This window comes from Sander lucioperca, chromosome 10 (assembly GCF_008315115.2).
Source record: "Sander lucioperca isolate FBNREF2018 chromosome 10, SLUC_FBN_1.2, whole genome shotgun sequence".
NCBI classification, from domain to species: Eukaryota; Metazoa; Chordata; class Actinopteri; order Perciformes; family Percidae; genus Sander; species Sander lucioperca.
Genome location: NC_050182.1, coordinates 4409224 through 4426795, shown reverse-complemented (window position 1 = coordinate 4426795; position 17572 = coordinate 4409224). Strand labels below are relative to the sequence as shown.

At 39.8% G+C, this 17572-nt stretch overlaps 2 protein-coding genes across 5 annotated transcripts in view; one reads left to right on the top strand and one right to left on the bottom strand.

The window, feature by feature from the left end:
* The window catches only part of ndufaf6 (NADH:ubiquinone oxidoreductase complex assembly factor 6), a 41261-nt gene extending 27614 nt beyond the window's left edge, over nt 1-13647 (bottom strand). Inside the window, exons 1-6 of one of the 3 annotated variants that reach the window (XM_036006487.1) lie at nt 13241-13647; nt 12248-12347; nt 11951-12073; nt 6274-6330; nt 4454-4556; nt 2220-2353 (exon numbers count right to left, since the gene is read on the bottom strand). In XM_036006487.1, coding sequence (XP_035862380.1) covers nt 2220-2353; nt 4454-4556; nt 6274-6330; nt 11951-12073; nt 12248-12347; nt 13241-13431 — 708 coding nt within the window. In that variant the 5' untranslated portion in view covers nt 13432-13647. Of the gene's footprint in view, nt 1-2219; nt 2354-4453; nt 4557-6273; nt 6331-11950; nt 12074-12243; nt 12348-13240 lie in introns of all 3 variants that reach the window. The other 2 variants (XM_031319367.2, XM_031319384.2) reach the window with 2 other exon arrangements.
* Nucleotides 13648-13904: 257 nt separating this feature from the next.
* nagpa (N-acetylglucosamine-1-phosphodiester alpha-N-acetylglucosaminidase) overlaps nt 13905-17572 on the top strand; it is a 40907-nt gene continuing 37239 nt past the window's right edge. For both annotated transcript variants that reach the window (XM_031319152.2, XM_031319148.2), the window contains exon 1: nt 13905-14098. In XM_031319152.2, coding sequence (XP_031175012.2) covers nt 14016-14098 — 83 coding nt within the window. In that variant the 5' untranslated portion in view covers nt 13905-14015. The remainder of the gene's footprint in view (nt 14099-17572) is intronic.

The following is a 17572-nucleotide window of genomic DNA, read 5'->3' as shown; positions in this document are numbered from 1 at the left end:
GCCAAGCAGCTTGGTGAAAAAAGGTCCACTGTTGGAGCAATCATTAGAAAATGGAAGAAGCTAAACATGACTGTCAATCTCCCTCGGACTGGGGCTCCATGCAAGATCTCACCTCGTGGGGTCTCAATGATCCTAAGAAAGGTGAGAAATCAGCCCAGAACTACACGGGAGGAGCTGGTCAATGACCTGAAAAGAGCTGGGACCACCGTTTCCAAGGTTACTGTTGGTAATACACTAAGACGTCGTGGTTTGAAATCATGCACGGCACGGAAGGTTCCCCTGCTTAAACCAGCACATGTCAAGGCCCGTCTTAAGTTTGCCGATGACCATTTGGATGATCCAGAGGAGTCATGGGAGAAAGTCATGTGGTCAGATGAGACCAAAATAGAACTTTTTGGTCATAATTCCACTAACCGTGTTTGGAGGAAGAAGAATGATGAGTACCATCCCAAGAACACCATCCCTACTGTGAAGCATGGGGGTGGTAGCATCATGCTTTGGGGGTGTTTTTCTGCACATGGGACAGGGCGACTGCACTGTATTAAGGAGAGGATGACCGGGGCCATGTATTGCGAGATTTTGGGGAACAACCTCCTTCCCTCAGTTAGAGCATTGAAGATGGGTCGAGGCTGGGTCTTCCAACATGACAATGACCCAAAGCACACAGCCAGGATAACCAAGGAGTGGCTCTGGAAGAAGCCTCCAGACCTGAACCCAATAGAGAATCTTTGGAGGGAGCTCAAACTCCGTGTTTCTCAGCGACAGCCCAGAAACCTGACTGATCTAGAGAAGATCTGTGTGGAGGAGTGGGCCAAAATCCCTCCTGCAGTGTGTGCAAACCTGGTGAGAAACTACAGGAAACGTTTGACCTCTGTAATTGCAAACAAAGGCTACTGTACCAAATATTAACATTGATTTTCTCAGGTGTTCAAATACTTATCTGCAGCTGTATCATACAAATAAATAGTTAAAAAATCATACATTGTGATTTCTGGATTTTTTTTTTTAGATTATGTCTCTCACAGTGGACATGCACCTACGATGACAATTTCAGACCCTCCATGATTTCTAAGTGGGAGAACTTGCAAAATAGCAGGGTGTTCAAACACTTATTTTCCTCACTGTATATGTTTCAGCTTACACATAAATGGGGGTGCAACGATAATTTTCTGGATGAATGGATTAGTTGTTTGGTCTCTAAAATGTCAAAAATAATGGTGAAAAATGTGGATCAGTGTTTCCGAAAAAAAAAGGTTGACGTCCTCAAATGTCTTGTTTTTGTCCACAACTCAAAGATATTCAGTTTACTGTCACAGAGGAGAGAAGAAACTACATACAGTATGTATGAGTGCAGAGCAGCTCCTGTGTATCAACAGCGCCCTCTTCAGGCAGCAGGAGTGAAGGTGACGTGAGGTGAGCGTGCTCAGTAGGCCTCGGGTCAAAAGCATCACCCTCCATCTGAAGATTTTACGGCAGGGCCTGCGTGCTTCATGGTGCAACCCAAATCTATCCTCCACCCCCTCAGATCCTCTAACAGCAGCAGCTGGTTGTTCTCTATGTGGGACAGATGGTGTAGGAGCTAGTGCTGGGCAATATATCAATATTATATCGATATTGATTAGAGCCCGACCGATATATCGGCGGGACGACATTAGCGGCCGATATTAGGCAGTTTCCAAACTATCGGTATCGGCTTTTATAAGGGGCGATAAATGAATATTTCAAAAATAAAATAAAAACGGACGAAACACCACCATGTTATGAGTGTTGGCGTTGCACAGTTTGTCGCTGTTGGCAACAATCTTTGATTTTTGTTATTGTGTTTTTGTTTAAAAGGACTTTAAGTTTCCTAACTTAAGTTTGTATTTTTATACATTTTATTTATCAGAACTTTAATATATTTTGACGTTCCTCTGTTCTGTTGTGACAATAAAACAAGTTTATTTTTAAAACTGCATTATCATATTATTTTAGTGAGGACTTATAAATAACTACAAGTAACTGATGTTAGGGAAATCTGTTTAGGTTTTGTTATTCGTTTCTGGATTCTTATTTAAATATATATCGGCCGATATATCGGATTTTTAAATCACCAAATATTTGTATCGGTCAGGCTCTACTCTGAAGGCCTGTGCCACCTGAGATATTGGGATCTTTTTGGTGAAGTTCTCCTTCAGTGCTGAACAGTTTCAGTGCTATCACCGTGAATGCCGACTCACCAGCATGCAGATGTCCATGGGTAGGTAGACTTTCCGTCGGCTGCTGTGATAAGGAGTCGCTCTCAGACACGTCACGATTCCCTGAGCTTTACCGATGTGACTCGCTGCGTGGTCGGCATGGACGTTTTTCAACCCTAAAAACAAATAAAAAGTCCACTGATGTTGACATCTTAAAGAATGACAAGCAGAATAAATAATACTACTAACAATAATTTCTTTGCAAAGCCTTTCATCTCATGGAACTACATGTATTCACTCATATATTTAGCGCATGCAGAGATGAATCTATTAGTTGTCAATCATTCAATTAAATGCCAACTATTTTGATAATCGACTAATCGGTTTGAGTCATTTTTTATGAAAGAAAAGAATAGATTTTTTGATTCCAGCTTGTTAAATGTGAATATTGTTCTAGTTTCTTCTCTCCTCTGTGACAGTAAACTGAATATCTTTGAGTTGGGGACAAAACAAGACGTTTGAGGACGTCATCTTGGGACTTGATCCACATCATTCACATTTTCTGTCATTTTATAGAACAAACAACTAACCCATTCATCCAGAAAATAATCGACAGATTAATCAATGATGGAAATAAGCCTCAAATAGCTGCAGCGCTACATAGATGCTTTACTGCAGACTTCAGTCTATTCAGCTCTGACACAAAGTTACTTGACCTCATCTCTTTTTCTAATATGGGACAAACATAACGAGCCAATTTCTGTTCCAAGAACATATTGAACTCGAGAAACCGCCCGAGGGGCGACTGAAAGTATTTTAGGAGAGGAGAAAAGAGTTGAGTGACACATCAGGAACACAAAGACACTTTATAAATTACTACCAGTAAAAATAAAAACACACACACACACACACACACACACACACACACATAATAAGGATAAGGAGTAAGGAAAAAAATAAAAAATATAGAACACACTTACTTCAACTATCTGAATTCTCCAGTTGGAGCCTGGTTTGAAAACAATAACACTTCCTCATCAATTCTCACCACTGAAGACCAAATCCTACTAACTAACCTACCTACCTATCAGTAGGAGGGGCGCAAACATAGTCTACAGGTCAACAGAATCACATTTCCTGGATAATTGCCTGACATCCGGTGCGTGATGTCCCTCACCTTCCTCTCTCTGTGTTGCCGTTCTCCAACTCCCTTCGCTTCGGGAAACAACAACAACCTTCGAGCTAGCGAGCTACACGCTGAAAGTGGCACGTTTTGAACAAAGTTTGGATGGTGCAACAAGGCAGGTCTGCTTGGTTCTTTCGGGGAATGATTGTAAAGATTTACAAAGAATATGTTTAGGGCGTTTCCTCTCTAACTGGGACGTTTTGGGACCGATTGGTGGGATTGCTGTAGACGAAGTACACACGGAAATACACTGTTGAGAGCTAATGAGGTTTAACCATGTATCAGCTAATTTAAATAGCTCACGTGACGTTACTGTATTGTGTCAACAGTTAACTTCATGTAATATTGTATGTGGCGTTTTCTTTTGCAGGGTGCAAATGTTCCACCAAAACAAGTTCCTTCCTGAGACTATTTAGCAGAGCCACCGTCGCTGCGTCCGGAGCTTAGCGCCGCCCAAGACGATTGTGACTGGTTTGAAGAAATGCAAAAAATCCAGAGCGTTTTTTTTCTCCTATCCCAGAATGCATCTGTGGTGTAGTCAGACCTTCCTCCACAGCGCTGTGGAGATATAGACTGCCAGTCTAAGGTCTAGGTGTAGCAGCCGCGCTGTTTTGGGCAGCACCTAAGCCGAACGAATGTAACTACAAGACTTTTCTCAGATTTATTGACTGTAGATTGTGGTCTTTAGCAAGTTTTGTCTCTAAGCTTTATGAGTGTTATGTATTTATTATCTGCTCTAGCTTTTCCAACGTTTAAGACAAAGACATGGTAATAATAACGGGCCAAAACGATGTATAAAAGAGACGCAGAAATACCACAAAAGGGACACAAACCGACTCCAAAGAGACGCCAAATGACCACAGAGACCTAAAACAACCCCAAAGGAAATAATGTACCAACATGAGACACAACACAACTCCAAAGAGACATAAAACCCCCAAAGAGACACAAAATGTACGGGGAAATTGCTTTTTTTTTTAATGAAAAATGTAACACTTTCTTGAGGAAGGACACCTAAATCCCCCCCAAGTCTTCCACAAACCGAGGCAAAATCCTGCTTACTTCTGGCAGCCGCCTCACCTGTCCTTACCTAAACACTCCAGCAGCAGGTAGATTAAAGAGGACTGTGTGTTTTCGGCATACTTCTCCAGCTCCTGCAGGTTCCTGTAGGCTCTGTCATCCAGATCCTTCTCCTGGTGAAACACACAGTTTTGGATGATTGTTAACCTAAATGGTAACTAGTTAGAAAGCAACTAGTTAAAACACGACTTTGTCCACTTGGGATGGACACATAAAGTATGTCTATAAACTGTGAATAGTTCAACCAAAAGGGTGAAGACATCCAGTGAAAACAATCAAGTATTTAGTCCGAAAATTACAGAAAAGACTGAAAATATTTTAGGAGCAAAGTTTATCTCATTAACCCTGAAATAGGCCTGCACAATAAATCGTTATAAAATCGCGATCTCGATTCACCCCTGTTCACGATTTCATTTTTAAAGGACTTCTCCTTCAATTAATTTATTGAAAGCATTTGACATTAACATGTTTTAATTATGTACAGACATGTTTCGAGGAGTTCAGATGGAGCCTGTATCAGGGCCATGTTTACAGTCATGTGAAAAAATTAGGACACCCATGCTAAAGTTGACTAAAAAGAGGATTAAAAAAAAAAAATCATCTTTTTGAAATTGATCTTAATGCCTTAATTAAAAAATGAGGAAAAATCCAATCTTTAAGGACACCAATTTTCTTTGTTTATGAATAATGTATCGTAAATAAATAAATGTTTTTCCTTAAAATACAGGGGACATAAGTCAGTACACCCCTATGTTAAATTCCCATAGAGGCAGGCAGATTATTATTTTTAAAGGCCAGTTATTTCATGGATCCAGGATACTATGCATCCTGATAAAGTTCCCTTGGCCTTTGGATTTAAAATAGCCCCACATCATCACATACCCTTCACCATACCCCACATCATCACATCCCCTTCACCATACCCCACATCATCACATACCCTTCACCATACCTAGAGATTGACATGTGGTTCTTTCCATAAAATCATCTCTCAATGCAAATCAAACCAGCTATTAGACTAACTGAAATAAAACCATGTTAATCTCTAGGTATGGTGAAGGGGATGTGATGATGTGGGGCTATTTTAATTCCAAAGGCCAAGGGAACTTTATCAGGATGCATAGTATCCTGGATCCATGAAATAACTGGCCTTTCAAAATAAAAGTCTGCCTGCCTCTATGGGAATTTAACATAGGGGTGTACTGACTTATGCCCCCTGTATTTTAAGGAAGAACATTTATTTATTTACGATACATTATTCATTCACAAAGAAAATTGGTGTCCTTAAAGATTGGATTTTTCCTCATTTTTTTAATTAAGGCATTAAGATCAATTTCCTAAAGATGATTTTTGTATTCCTCTTTTTAGTCAACTTTAGCATGGGTGTCCTAATTTGTTCACATGACTGTAGTTCAATGTGGTATGTCACTATTTCTGGTAGCCTACTGTACTTAAATGGCCAGTATGTACTTTATTGTCTTTATTCATTGAAGCCTCTGTGTTTACAGGCTTGTGGTGATGCGCAATGTGCTATAGGTGCCAAAAAAAAATCTATGTTTTGGTACTGCCAATTTGTTTTGTCATGGTTCATGTGTGCAATAAACATTACACTTTGTGAGAAAAAAAATCGTGGCAGAGAATCGTGATATCAATTCTAAGCTAAAAAATCATGATTCATATTTCTCCCTGAATCGTGCAGGCCTACCCTGAAATAACTTATAAAATAAACTATAAATAAACTTAAAACTTAAAATATATGCATGCAAAGGGGCGGATTTGCTCTTAGCAGGATAACTACGGATCATCTAAATGTGAGGAGTTGTGTCTTACTCTCTCTGTTATGATCCTCAGCAGCCATCTCTTGGTCAGGTAATGTTTCCTCACCGCCTGCAAAACATCATCCAGACTGTTAACCAGCTGAATTAACAATTCACTGCAGCGGTTAGTCAATTCGATGTCCCTCAGGTAACTGTGAAGCTGGTCAAAGACAGAAATAGAATGGGACGTTTTAAACTGAAATGACATTTGCATTTAAAAAAAGAACTTGTGTTGCTTCCTCCTTAATAGCCTTTGCTTGTGTTAGCAGGTTTGGTGGTGGAAGTTTCAGCGTATGAACTCATGCTAATGTAAGTTGAGACAATGGTACCCAGGTGTCTTCCAGGTCCAGTGTTTCCTCTATGTTGATTTGGCCGCCACAGTATCAGAAATAGGGCAGTACAAAAGGCCGTCTATCAGCAGTGATGGTTGGAGTGCATGTTGGAGAATAGCACGGACACGCTCTTCACACCGCGAGCGTGCACGCGCGCCACTCGGCGGAAAAGGGAGAGAAAGGTAACTAGCCAGTGGAGATCGCGTGCGTGCGTGCGTGCGTGTGTCCTTGAGAACATTTAACTTATGTTGTCAGTTCATTTAAAGTGGCCATATTATGCTCATTTTCAGGTTCATAATTATATTTTGGGGTTGTACCAGAATAGGTTTACATGGTTTAATTTTCAAAAAACACCATATTTTTGTTGTACTGTATATTGCTGCAGCTCCTCTTTTCACCCTGTGTTCAGGTCTCTGTTTTAGCTACAGAGTGAGACCTCTCACTGCTGGAACATCTTTGTTGGCAGTCGCACATGCTCAGTAGCTAGGTAAGATCACATGCTCAGTAGCTAGGTAAGACCACATGCTCAGTAGCTAGGTAAGATCACATGCTCAGTAGCTAGGTAAGACCACATGCTCAGTAGCTAGGTAAGATCACATGCTCAGTAGCTAGGTAAGACCACATGCTCAGTAGCTAGGTAAGATCACATGCTCAGTAGCTAGGTAAGATCACATGCTCAGTAGCTAGGTAAGATCACGTCATCTACCTAGCTGTTTGTTTCTACAACTTCAGTAGTACAAGGCAGGATTAGCCGGGAGACTTCTTCTAAATGAGGGCGCACTTCCAACTTTGCGTGGAATACCTGCAGAACAGGGACATGGAAGTAGTTCTTTTGTAGATTATGATGAACTAGTGTATGTTGTAGCAGTGTTTTGCCATTGAGAACGAGGGGGCTAGCCCGGCGTTTCGGCTAGTGACGTAGAAAACCCTGCAGATTTTGACCAGCTCACCCGGAGACTGAAGGCAGGACACATTCAGAAACCGTATCTCACTCTAAACAGCATGGATGGTTTTTTTTCCAAGTTTGTATGCGTGTGGAAGCACCAGAGACACAAAATAACACCCCAAATCCCAGAAAAAGTGTTTTTCTCACAATATGGGCACTTGAAGCCTGTTATTGTATTAGTCTATAGTTCTTGCAAATTTAAAATTAAGTTAACTGGTGATTAGATAGCGCTTGCTGAACGCTCTTGCTCCCGTTTGTATTTTAGGTGCATTATTTACATGCTTAGCCTATATGTCAAGATCAAATTAAGCAGACAGTGCAGTTGTTCGGACAGACCTTCCCCCACTGCTAAAAAAAAAAAATCTTAAAAAGGAAACACTGAGGTCAGTGTCCAAATAACCTCATGACCTTACCAGGCAGAGGAAATACTTCAGCTCTGTGTCTCCTGGAAGAGAGGAGACTTAACAGCTGGATGACAACACAGTGCTGCCTCACCCTGCCAAGGCTACAGAGGAAGTAAACACATAACACATTTTGTCTGTGCTGAGATACGGTATTTGGGCGCCCGCAAATATCTTTTTTTTACCTTAAAAGGCAGTTACACACCAACCAGACAGCCGACTGTTGGCAGAAAAGGCAGTTGGACTGATCAGTCTCCCCGCGTTGGTCAAAAAAGTGCCTCAGAACACACCGAAGAGACGAGACGTAATACGTTTCCATAACAGCAGGCGGCGCTAATCTGTATTGTCGCCCAAAAAATGAAAACCGGCAGCTGATTGGACGAACGCGTCACATGATCTGGCTGCTGCTTCCGGATTTTGGATTTTTCGAACGGCCATTACTGGCGACTCGTTCAGATTACGATCTCATGTTGTACTAAAATAGTTCACCGAAACGTGTTTCTGAAAACATTTTAAGGGAGAAATAGGCCGTGCAGTTGCTAAATCTGTCTTCATTTCAGATCGACAAAGGTCAGTTTAAAAGATTTTCGTCAGATTTTGAGAGGCTTAGTCACGCTCATTCCGCTCGCCATTTCTGGGTGAGTCCCGACTGCCCTGTCTCCGACTGAGCATGTCAGGTCGGCCAAAATGAAGGCCGACGGCTCCTCCAAACGGACGACTGCACGGAACACACCGAACAGACTCGAGTCACTGACCTCGCCAGACTGTCCAACGGCCGAGGTGTGTAACTGCTTTAAAAGGTTCAGCTAAACGTAGTCTATATCCGCAACGTTCCACAAATTCCGCTGGATTTCACTCATTTAGGCCAGATGTCCGTTACCTTCCTCTTTCTTTGTGTTGGCGTTCTAACCTCCGGTGGATTTTCCTCAGATCTCTGCAGGGTAAATCCAGACAGCTAGCTAGACTATCTGTCCAATCTGAGTTTTCTGTTGCACGACTAAAACAACTTTTGAACGTACACATGTTCCACCAAAACAAGTTCCTTCCCGAGGCTATTTTGCAGCGGCTCCGTCTGGCGCTTAGCACCACCAAAGACGATAGTGATTGGTTTAAAGAAATGCCAATAAACCAGAGAATGTTTTTCTCCCATCCCAGAATGCTGGGTGGACTAGCCAGACCTTCTGGCAATGCGAGACTAAGCTAAACCTAACACCTCCAGCATGAGTTTAAATACAGCACACCTTCTGGAAGACAGGAACTTCAGAGAGTTGGGACGGCACTACACAATAACACATCGCGGTTTAACTGTACTGTCTGCCTAAATTCTCTCCTCAATTGAGTATCCAATAAATGCTTCTGTGTAATTCATCAAGGTCTCCCAAATCTTGGAATGTGTGAAATGAGTTGTGCTGCTCTTGAGTTTTTCTTTAAAAGGTCCTATGACATGCTGCTTTTTGGATGCTTTTATATAGACCTTAGTGGTCCCCTAATACTGTATCTGAAGTCTCTTTTATATAGACCTTAGTGGTCCCCTAATACTGTATCTGAAGTCTCTTTTATATAGGCCTTAGTGGTCCTCTAATACTGTATCTGAAGTCTCTTTTATATAGACCTTAGTGGTCCCCTAATACTGTATCTGAAGTCTCTTTTATATAGACCTTAGTGGTCCCCTAATACTGTATCTGAAGTCTCTTTTATATAGACCTTAGTGGTCCTCTAATACTGTATCTGAAGTCTCTTTTATATAGACCTTAGTGGTCCTCTAATACTGTATCTGAAGTCTCTTTTATATAGGCCTTAGTGGTCCCCTAATACTGTCTCTTAAGTCTCTTTTATATAGACCTTAGTGGTCCCCTAATACTGTATCTGAAGTAGGGCTGTCAAAATTGCTCAAAAATAACGTTCGAATATTCCCTCTAAAAAAAACATGTGGATGCGCATTTTGTCAATGTCGCGCATTACGTCAATAACAGGACAAATTAATACAAAGAGACATAACTACTTGTATAGGTAGTCTATTTAAGTTTAAACATATATTTGACAACGTATTACCTACACAAAAACAAGTAAATCAAATGATGGCCAAGACCGCAGACCTCACGCTCACTCACTCGAGCACATTCTCTCTCTCGCCCTCACGCTCTCTGCGCAATGTGAGGCTGTGCGCATAACGGTTTAAAATGAACAACAATAAACACATTTTGAGTGCTGATCAAGAGTTTTATGCAAGCAATTTAAGGTCCCGACTATTGTCCCAAATATAGCAGGCTTCATTCAGTGATTGAAACAAATATAACATTAATTGAAGTTTCCCAGTAACCGATATAGAACCGACATTGAACGCTCCGAGCGAGCTGTGCTGTGGTAAACATGGAGCTTTTCCTTGACATGAAACGGTAAATAATCAAACCAGTGGAAACAGTACATTTAACCTTTATTCATGCATATCTCTTGCATACAACTTTATCTCGCGGCTCAACTATTTTACCTCGTACCGACCAAAATCCAAAGTACTTCCAGACATGGCTTTTTAGATTTTGGGGGGTTAAAATCGCTTTCTCTGATGCGGTCAACTTGGGCTCTGCACTTTATGCCATCTTCCATGCAAGACAGGTCAACTTTCAGCAGTGACGCTGTGCCAGACAGTGCGACTCCTGTGACCTGTCCCTGAACCCGATCAGGCGCGCTAACGCGCCCACTCGCAAAGCAGACAGCCTCTGCTACCGCCAGCGGTTTTTCCACATTTTTTTTTTTTTTTTTTTTTTTTAAATTCGATTAATTTTCACCTTCGAAATTCGTTTTTTAAAAGCTATTCGAATATATATTCGAATTTAGAATATTCGTTGACAGCCCTAATCTGAAGTCTCTTTTATATAGACCTTAGTGGTCCCCTAATACTGTATCTGAAGTCTCTTTTATATAGACCTTAGTGGTCCCCTAATACTGTATCTGAAGTCTCTTTTATATAGACCTTAGTGGTCCCCTAATACTGTATCTGAAGTCTCTTTTATAGAGACCTTAGTGGTCCCCTAATACTGTATCTGAAGTCTCTTTATATAGACCTTAGTGGTCCTCTAATACTGTATCTGAAGTCTCTTTATATAGACCTTAGTGGTCCTCTAATACTGTATCTGAAGTCTCTTTATATAGACCTTAGTGGTCCCCTAATACTGTATCTGAAGTCTCTTTTATATAGACCTTAGTGGTCCCCTAATACTGTATCTGAAGTCTCTTTTATATAGACCTTAGTGGTCCCCTAATACTGTATCTGAAGTCTCTTTTATATAGACCTTAGTGGTCCCCTAATACTGTATCTGAAGTCTCTTTTATATAGACCTTAGTGGTCCCCTAATACTGTATCTGAAGTCTCTTTTATAGAGACCTTGGTGGTCCCCTAATACTGTATCTGAAGTCTCTTTTATAGAGACCTTGGTGGTCCCCTAATACTGTATCTGAAGTCTCTTTTATAGAGACCTTGGTGGTCCCCTAATACTGTATCTGAAGTCTCTTTCCCGAAATTCAGCCTTGGTGCAGAATTACAGCCACTAGAGCCAGTCCCACAATGAGCTTTTCAATGTGCCAGGGGGCGAGGTAGACGGTGGGGGTGTGGTCTTGACCAACTGCCACTTCGCTTGTTTTCAAGCCATGATGTCTCTCTCTCTTTCTCATGGGTGGGCCAAATTCTCTGGGCGGGCAAACCAGAGAAAGGGGAGGTAACCTTTCCCCTTATGACGTCATAAAGGGAAGACTCCAGATCGGTCCATCTGAGCTTTCATTTTCTCAAAGGCAGAGCAGGATACCCAGGGCTCGGTTTACATCTATCACCATTTCTAGCCACTGGGGGCCCATAGGCAGGCTGGGGGAACTCATATTAATGTTAAAAAACCTCATAAAGTGACATGATCATGCCATGGGACCTTTAACAGGTTTCTCTCAGCTCCTCCCAGGTTACCTTTGAAGCCAAACATTTATTCTGACTGAATGTTCTGCTCTCTGCTCTGCTATATTTACCCGCCATAGCTCGGCGCTGACTGGCTGGTTCGGAGGCTCGTCTCTGTAGATTTCTTCTATGGCCGTCTTCCAGAACTGCATTCGCATCAAACCAATGGTCTTCTGGGAAACAGAGTCTTTCACCTTGTGGAGAAACAAAAATATAAAAAGGCGACTGTTTGACAAGCTAGTTTTAAAAAAAAAGGTGACAGTGACAGTAATAGAACTGCAGCAGTAACAGTAGTAGTAGTAGTAGTAGTAGTAGTACAAGTATAGCAGCAGTTTTATCAGTGATCCTTCCTCTGGAGGACTACCTGCCTGTGCCAGCTCCACATTAAAGGCTCTCAGAGCCAAAGACGAGCGCCGCGCCTCCTCTGGCAGGAGGAGGGAGGACACGAAGCCGTCATAGTCTCTGGACCTGAGGAGGAGAACATGGACTTTATGTCATTCTTTTAACGTTATAGTTTCAGTTCCATTCTTTATTTTCAGAACTTTTCAATAAATTCATATAAAAAACTGTGATTACGTTTTACTAGAGTTTTTACTTTTACCATAACTTTGTTCAGAGCCAGAGGCACAAAAGTAAGTGGGCCAATGGACCTTTTTCACAGCAGACATTTGGACTTGTCATAGTAGGAAAAGCACAGCTGAAATTGATAACCTTAAAGATGGCTCAATGAGATTTGTTCGAGACTTACAGCAGTCTTTGCAGAACAGCTGTTTTTTAAACACATTTCCAAAGTAGATCTTATATTCATAATTCTTACACGTGCGATCAACTTTTTTTTTTTTTTTTTTTTCCAAAAACACATTTAAAGAGCAGGGAAACCAATTTAATAATAATGATTTTCAAGAATGATTTCACCAGCTTGTGAAACTAGGTAAATGTTTTTTTTGTCTATTCTGACTGAATACTGACTGAAAAGAATGAAATGAATTAAAAAGTCGAATATACACTTAAATGCAATCTTCTTGATCAGCTGAATGGAGCCGAAATGAACATTGAACACAACATATTTAAAGGGACATATTAAGTTTTCAAAATATGTTATTAGTGTTATGAATTATTGCGTTGTCTACATTTATACCGCATATTTGAATGGAGTCCGGCGGGGAGTTCTCTGCTTACAAGTTTGACTCTATAATGTATAGGTTACTTCTTTAAATGAATGCTATTATCTCTTTAAACTAGGGGCGGGACATATCAGGACGTGTCCAGCCGTAACTTATGCTGTAATATCTGCAATATCTGTATATCTAACTCAACTTTAGCTAGCTTGTGTTGTTAGCAGTAAGTGCAGCCAGACCTACCTCACCAGATCCAGGCAGTACTTTTCATTGATTTGTGAGTCTGCTGTCGCGCTGGTTGCCGCTCTCACACTCTGTATATCAGCCGCTCTTTTAATACAAACACAGCTGGGTGAAATCTTTTTGTGAAGAGCGGGATACAGCGAGGTTTTACTGCTTAATAACCCATGTATAGCACTGATGCCAGCTGCCATGTTCCCCTTCAGCTTTCACCCTTATAAACCTTGTGTCACGTTAAAAACATTCCCCCGGCACCGCTGGGCTTTTAATTCCGCTTCTTTTGATTATAAGAGCTGCCGAAATGTCAGCCGATGAGTTGTAAATCATATATTGACATACACACGCCTGAAAACTATCATATAAAATAACAACGACCATATATGTGGAAGATATTATGTTAAACTCACAAACTAAAATAGCAGGTTACCCATAACGTTACCGGAAATTGAACTATACTGCCGCCAAAATAAGAGTAGCAAATATTCTACTGATAACTCACAGAGGTCTGAAATCCACAATTGCAACTTAGAAAATTAAATAATAAAATAATAATACATATTTAAAATATTTATGTATTTTTTTGTGTGCAGTCCATGGTCAGAAATTAAATTTTTAAATTGAATTATCCACGCATGCGACTTTTATTTTGTAAAATAACCGGAAGTTACAGTAACAGTGTGTTTCATTTTATTTACTTTGATGTTGAGCGCTAGCTGGATAATGTAGGAACCAGCAGGAGGAGAGAGGAGTTTGGCAGGCTAGTTTTCCTCCTCCTCATATGGCAGCAGTGTCGGCCAAATGCCCGTTTGTGTGGCTGCTCCTGTGGCTCTGGGTCCGGCTGTCCGAGACCGAAAACACTCGGTAAGACCGCCGGTTCCTGTTTTAGCTAGCCGCTAATGTTAACCTGCCAGCTGTTAGCCTAGCCTAAAGATTTAGCTTTAGAGTCTGTCCAAACTTGTTTCGTTTCCTCGTTAAGTGACAGTTGAGTTAGCTGGATAAAAATATATATTTTTGCGTAAAAAATAGTTAACCTAATAATCCTTCATAAACAAACTAAGTTCACAAATGCATGCTAACATATCTTAACAGCTGTTGGGCAACAATTTGTCTTTAGCAAACTTTTAAATTCTTATCAGAGTTGTTGAGTACAAAGTTCACAAGTTTGACTGACTGACCCTAAACACACCGAGGCCTTTAGTTATGAGGGGTGGAAGTAACAACTATTAATACATAGTTACAGTACGTGGGTGGAAGTAACTATTAATACATAGTTACAGTACGTGGGGTGGAAGTAACAAAATAAAGTGATCAATTATCAAGTGATTTAATAATTATAAAGCTGATTTGATTAAAACAGTCGTGATATAATGAAAACGGAGCCATGTTTCATCATTTTTTTTACTTATATTCATCATTCACACAGCACCCAACTGTCAGTTATCTTCCGCCCAAGATGTCAATCAATTTAAAAACAATGTTGCGCCATTCTACTGCATAGACAGCCCAGTTTTATATATATATATATATATATATATATATATATATATATATATATATATATATATATATATATATATATAAAATAAAAAAAACCTCTTTCCAGCGGTAAAATACTTATTTATCACATAACAACTGTAGCTAGCTTGATTACTTCTGTCTAACTGGTAGCATTCAGTACATGTAGTGTGTACTGTGTTGTTATTATGATAACGGCAGATGACTTTTAGTCACAAGATGAGTTTTGTCATCACGTTTTCGTTTCATTTTTCAAGGAAACAGAGTTTGTGTTAATGTTGGTGCAGTTGGACACTTTGGCCACAGGATGGCGCTGTAGGATGATCCATCACAGCAACATCAACGGTCAGTGTAACTTATCAGTTCAATTTCTCTAAGCACAAATAGACATTTGGAAAAACAGAAAAATGGGTTAAAATATCCAATTTTTTAATTTTTTTTCCACCTTGATAAATTAAAAAATTGGATCTTTAAACTGTTTTTCCAATTTTCTGTTTTTATTCAGAGGATCAGAAATTTAGAAAATTACAAAATTGCGTCTGGGCTCCAATTATTCAATACTGCAATAGTATTCTCTTCCTCTACTTTGTGGAATATGCAGGTCATTAACTGCATATGGACCAAAAAAAAACAAAAAACTGAGAGACTTTGGGGTCGGGAGGTGGGACGAGGGAGAGAATACCATCGCAGTATTGAATAATTGGAGGGAGAGAATACTATCGCAGTATTGAATAATTGGAGGGAGAGAATACCATCGCAGTATTGAATAATTGGAGGGAGAGAATACTATCGCAGTATTGAATAATTGGAGGGAGAGAATACCATCGCAGTATTGAATAATTGGAGGGAGAGAATACTATCGCAGTATTGAATAATTGGAGGGAGAGAATACCATCGCAGTATTGAATAATTGGAGGGAGAGAATACTATCGCAGTATTGAATAATTGGAGCCCAGACGCAATTTTGTAATTTTCTAAATTTCTGATCCTCTGAATAAAAACAGAAAATTGGAAAAAGTGGTTAAAGATCCATTTCTTTAATTTGTCAAGGTGTAAAAAAATGAAAAATTGGATATTTTAACCCATTTTTCTGTTTTTCCAAATGTCCGTTTGTGCTTAGAAAATTGAACTGATAAGCGTTACACTGACCAAAAACCACCTCTGTGGCATTATTATTTAACTTTAACTTTTTAGCATTAACTTTTTAACTCAAGTATCAAACAAAAATAACTAACTCGAGCAAAAAAACTGTCACCTCTAAAGTAAAACTTAAAAACTTGCAGACAAAACATTTGTGTAGTCGTAAACTATTGGTCTTTTTTTATTCGTTTAATATGTCCTTTTGTTAACAGCTTCCTCTGCTTCTTTCTCAATCACCAGTCTTTTGCTCTCCATTGTGTCTCTCCATCATGTTTTGATCAATCTGTTGACTATTTTCTCGATTAATCAATTACTTGTCTGGTCTCTAAAATGTCAGAAAATGGTGAAAAATGTGGATCAGTGTTTTCCAAAAAGCCCGAGATCACGTCCTCAAACATCTTGTTTTGTCCACAACTCAAAGATATTCAGCATCTCAACTGCTTCCTCTTCCTCACTGTGACTGTGTGTGTGTGTGTGTGTGTGTGTGTGTGTGTGTGTGTGTGTGTGTGTATTTGTGTGTGCTTGTTTTACTATATTCGTGGGGTCCAAAAACCGGGGAATACAGTATACTTGTGGGGTCTGCACAGCCTTGTGGGGCCAAAATGCTGGACCCCACAAGGTTAAAGGGCTGTTTGAGGGTTAAGACTTGGTTTTAGGATTAGGGTTAGAATTAGGTTAAGGTTAGGCATTTAGTGGTGATGGTTAAGGTTAGGGTAAGGGGCTAGGGAATGCATTATGTCAATGACGGGTCCCCACAAAGATAGTGAAACAAACGTGTGTGTGTTTGTGTTAGGGTTGCACGATATTGACAAAATGTGATACTGCGATATCGATATTAACTTGGATATTTTGAAACATGTAAAATTACAAAAGTTATGAGAAAACGCATCAAAATAGATTGATAACAAATACAACACAAGGCTTATTTCAACTGACAGTCATACTGGACTGGTCCAACATGAAGAAATATATAAATAAGGACCATGTCTACAGAACAGGACATGTTCTACTGGTTGGACAGTATTAATATATAAATAAAGAGAACAGGACACAACTTTTCTTTCACTTCTCTGATTCGTCCCGTTTTGTTGTCTCTATCTATTTCTTCACTCTGTTGTTTCCCAAAAAGCCCAAGATGACGTCCTCAAATGTCTCGTTTTGTCCACAACTCAAAGATATTCAGATTACTGTCACAGAGGAGAGAAGAAACTAGAACAATATTCACATTTAACAAGCTGACATCAAAGAAGTTTGACTTTTGTCTTAAAAAAAATGACTCAAACCGACTAATCGATTATCAAAATAGTTGGCGATTAATTTAAAAGTTGACAACTAATCGATTAATCTTTACAGCTCTACTGTAAACGTGATGGAGAGAGCAACTCAACTGTAAACCAAAGGACGTATTATCAAACAAATAAAATATATTAAAAATAGTTTACGACTACACAAATGTGAGTTTTACTTTAGAGGTGGAATTAAAGACACAAAAATTATCCCATACACCTCCACTATCATAACAATTATTATACTTTTATGACATCAAAACATTTACATTAAGTCTAACAATAGAGCCACTATGTCATACACTACCGGTCTAAAGTTTGGGGTCACTTAGAAATGTCCATTCCACTCCATTATAGACAGAATACCAGCTGAGATCAGTTGCATTGATTTTTT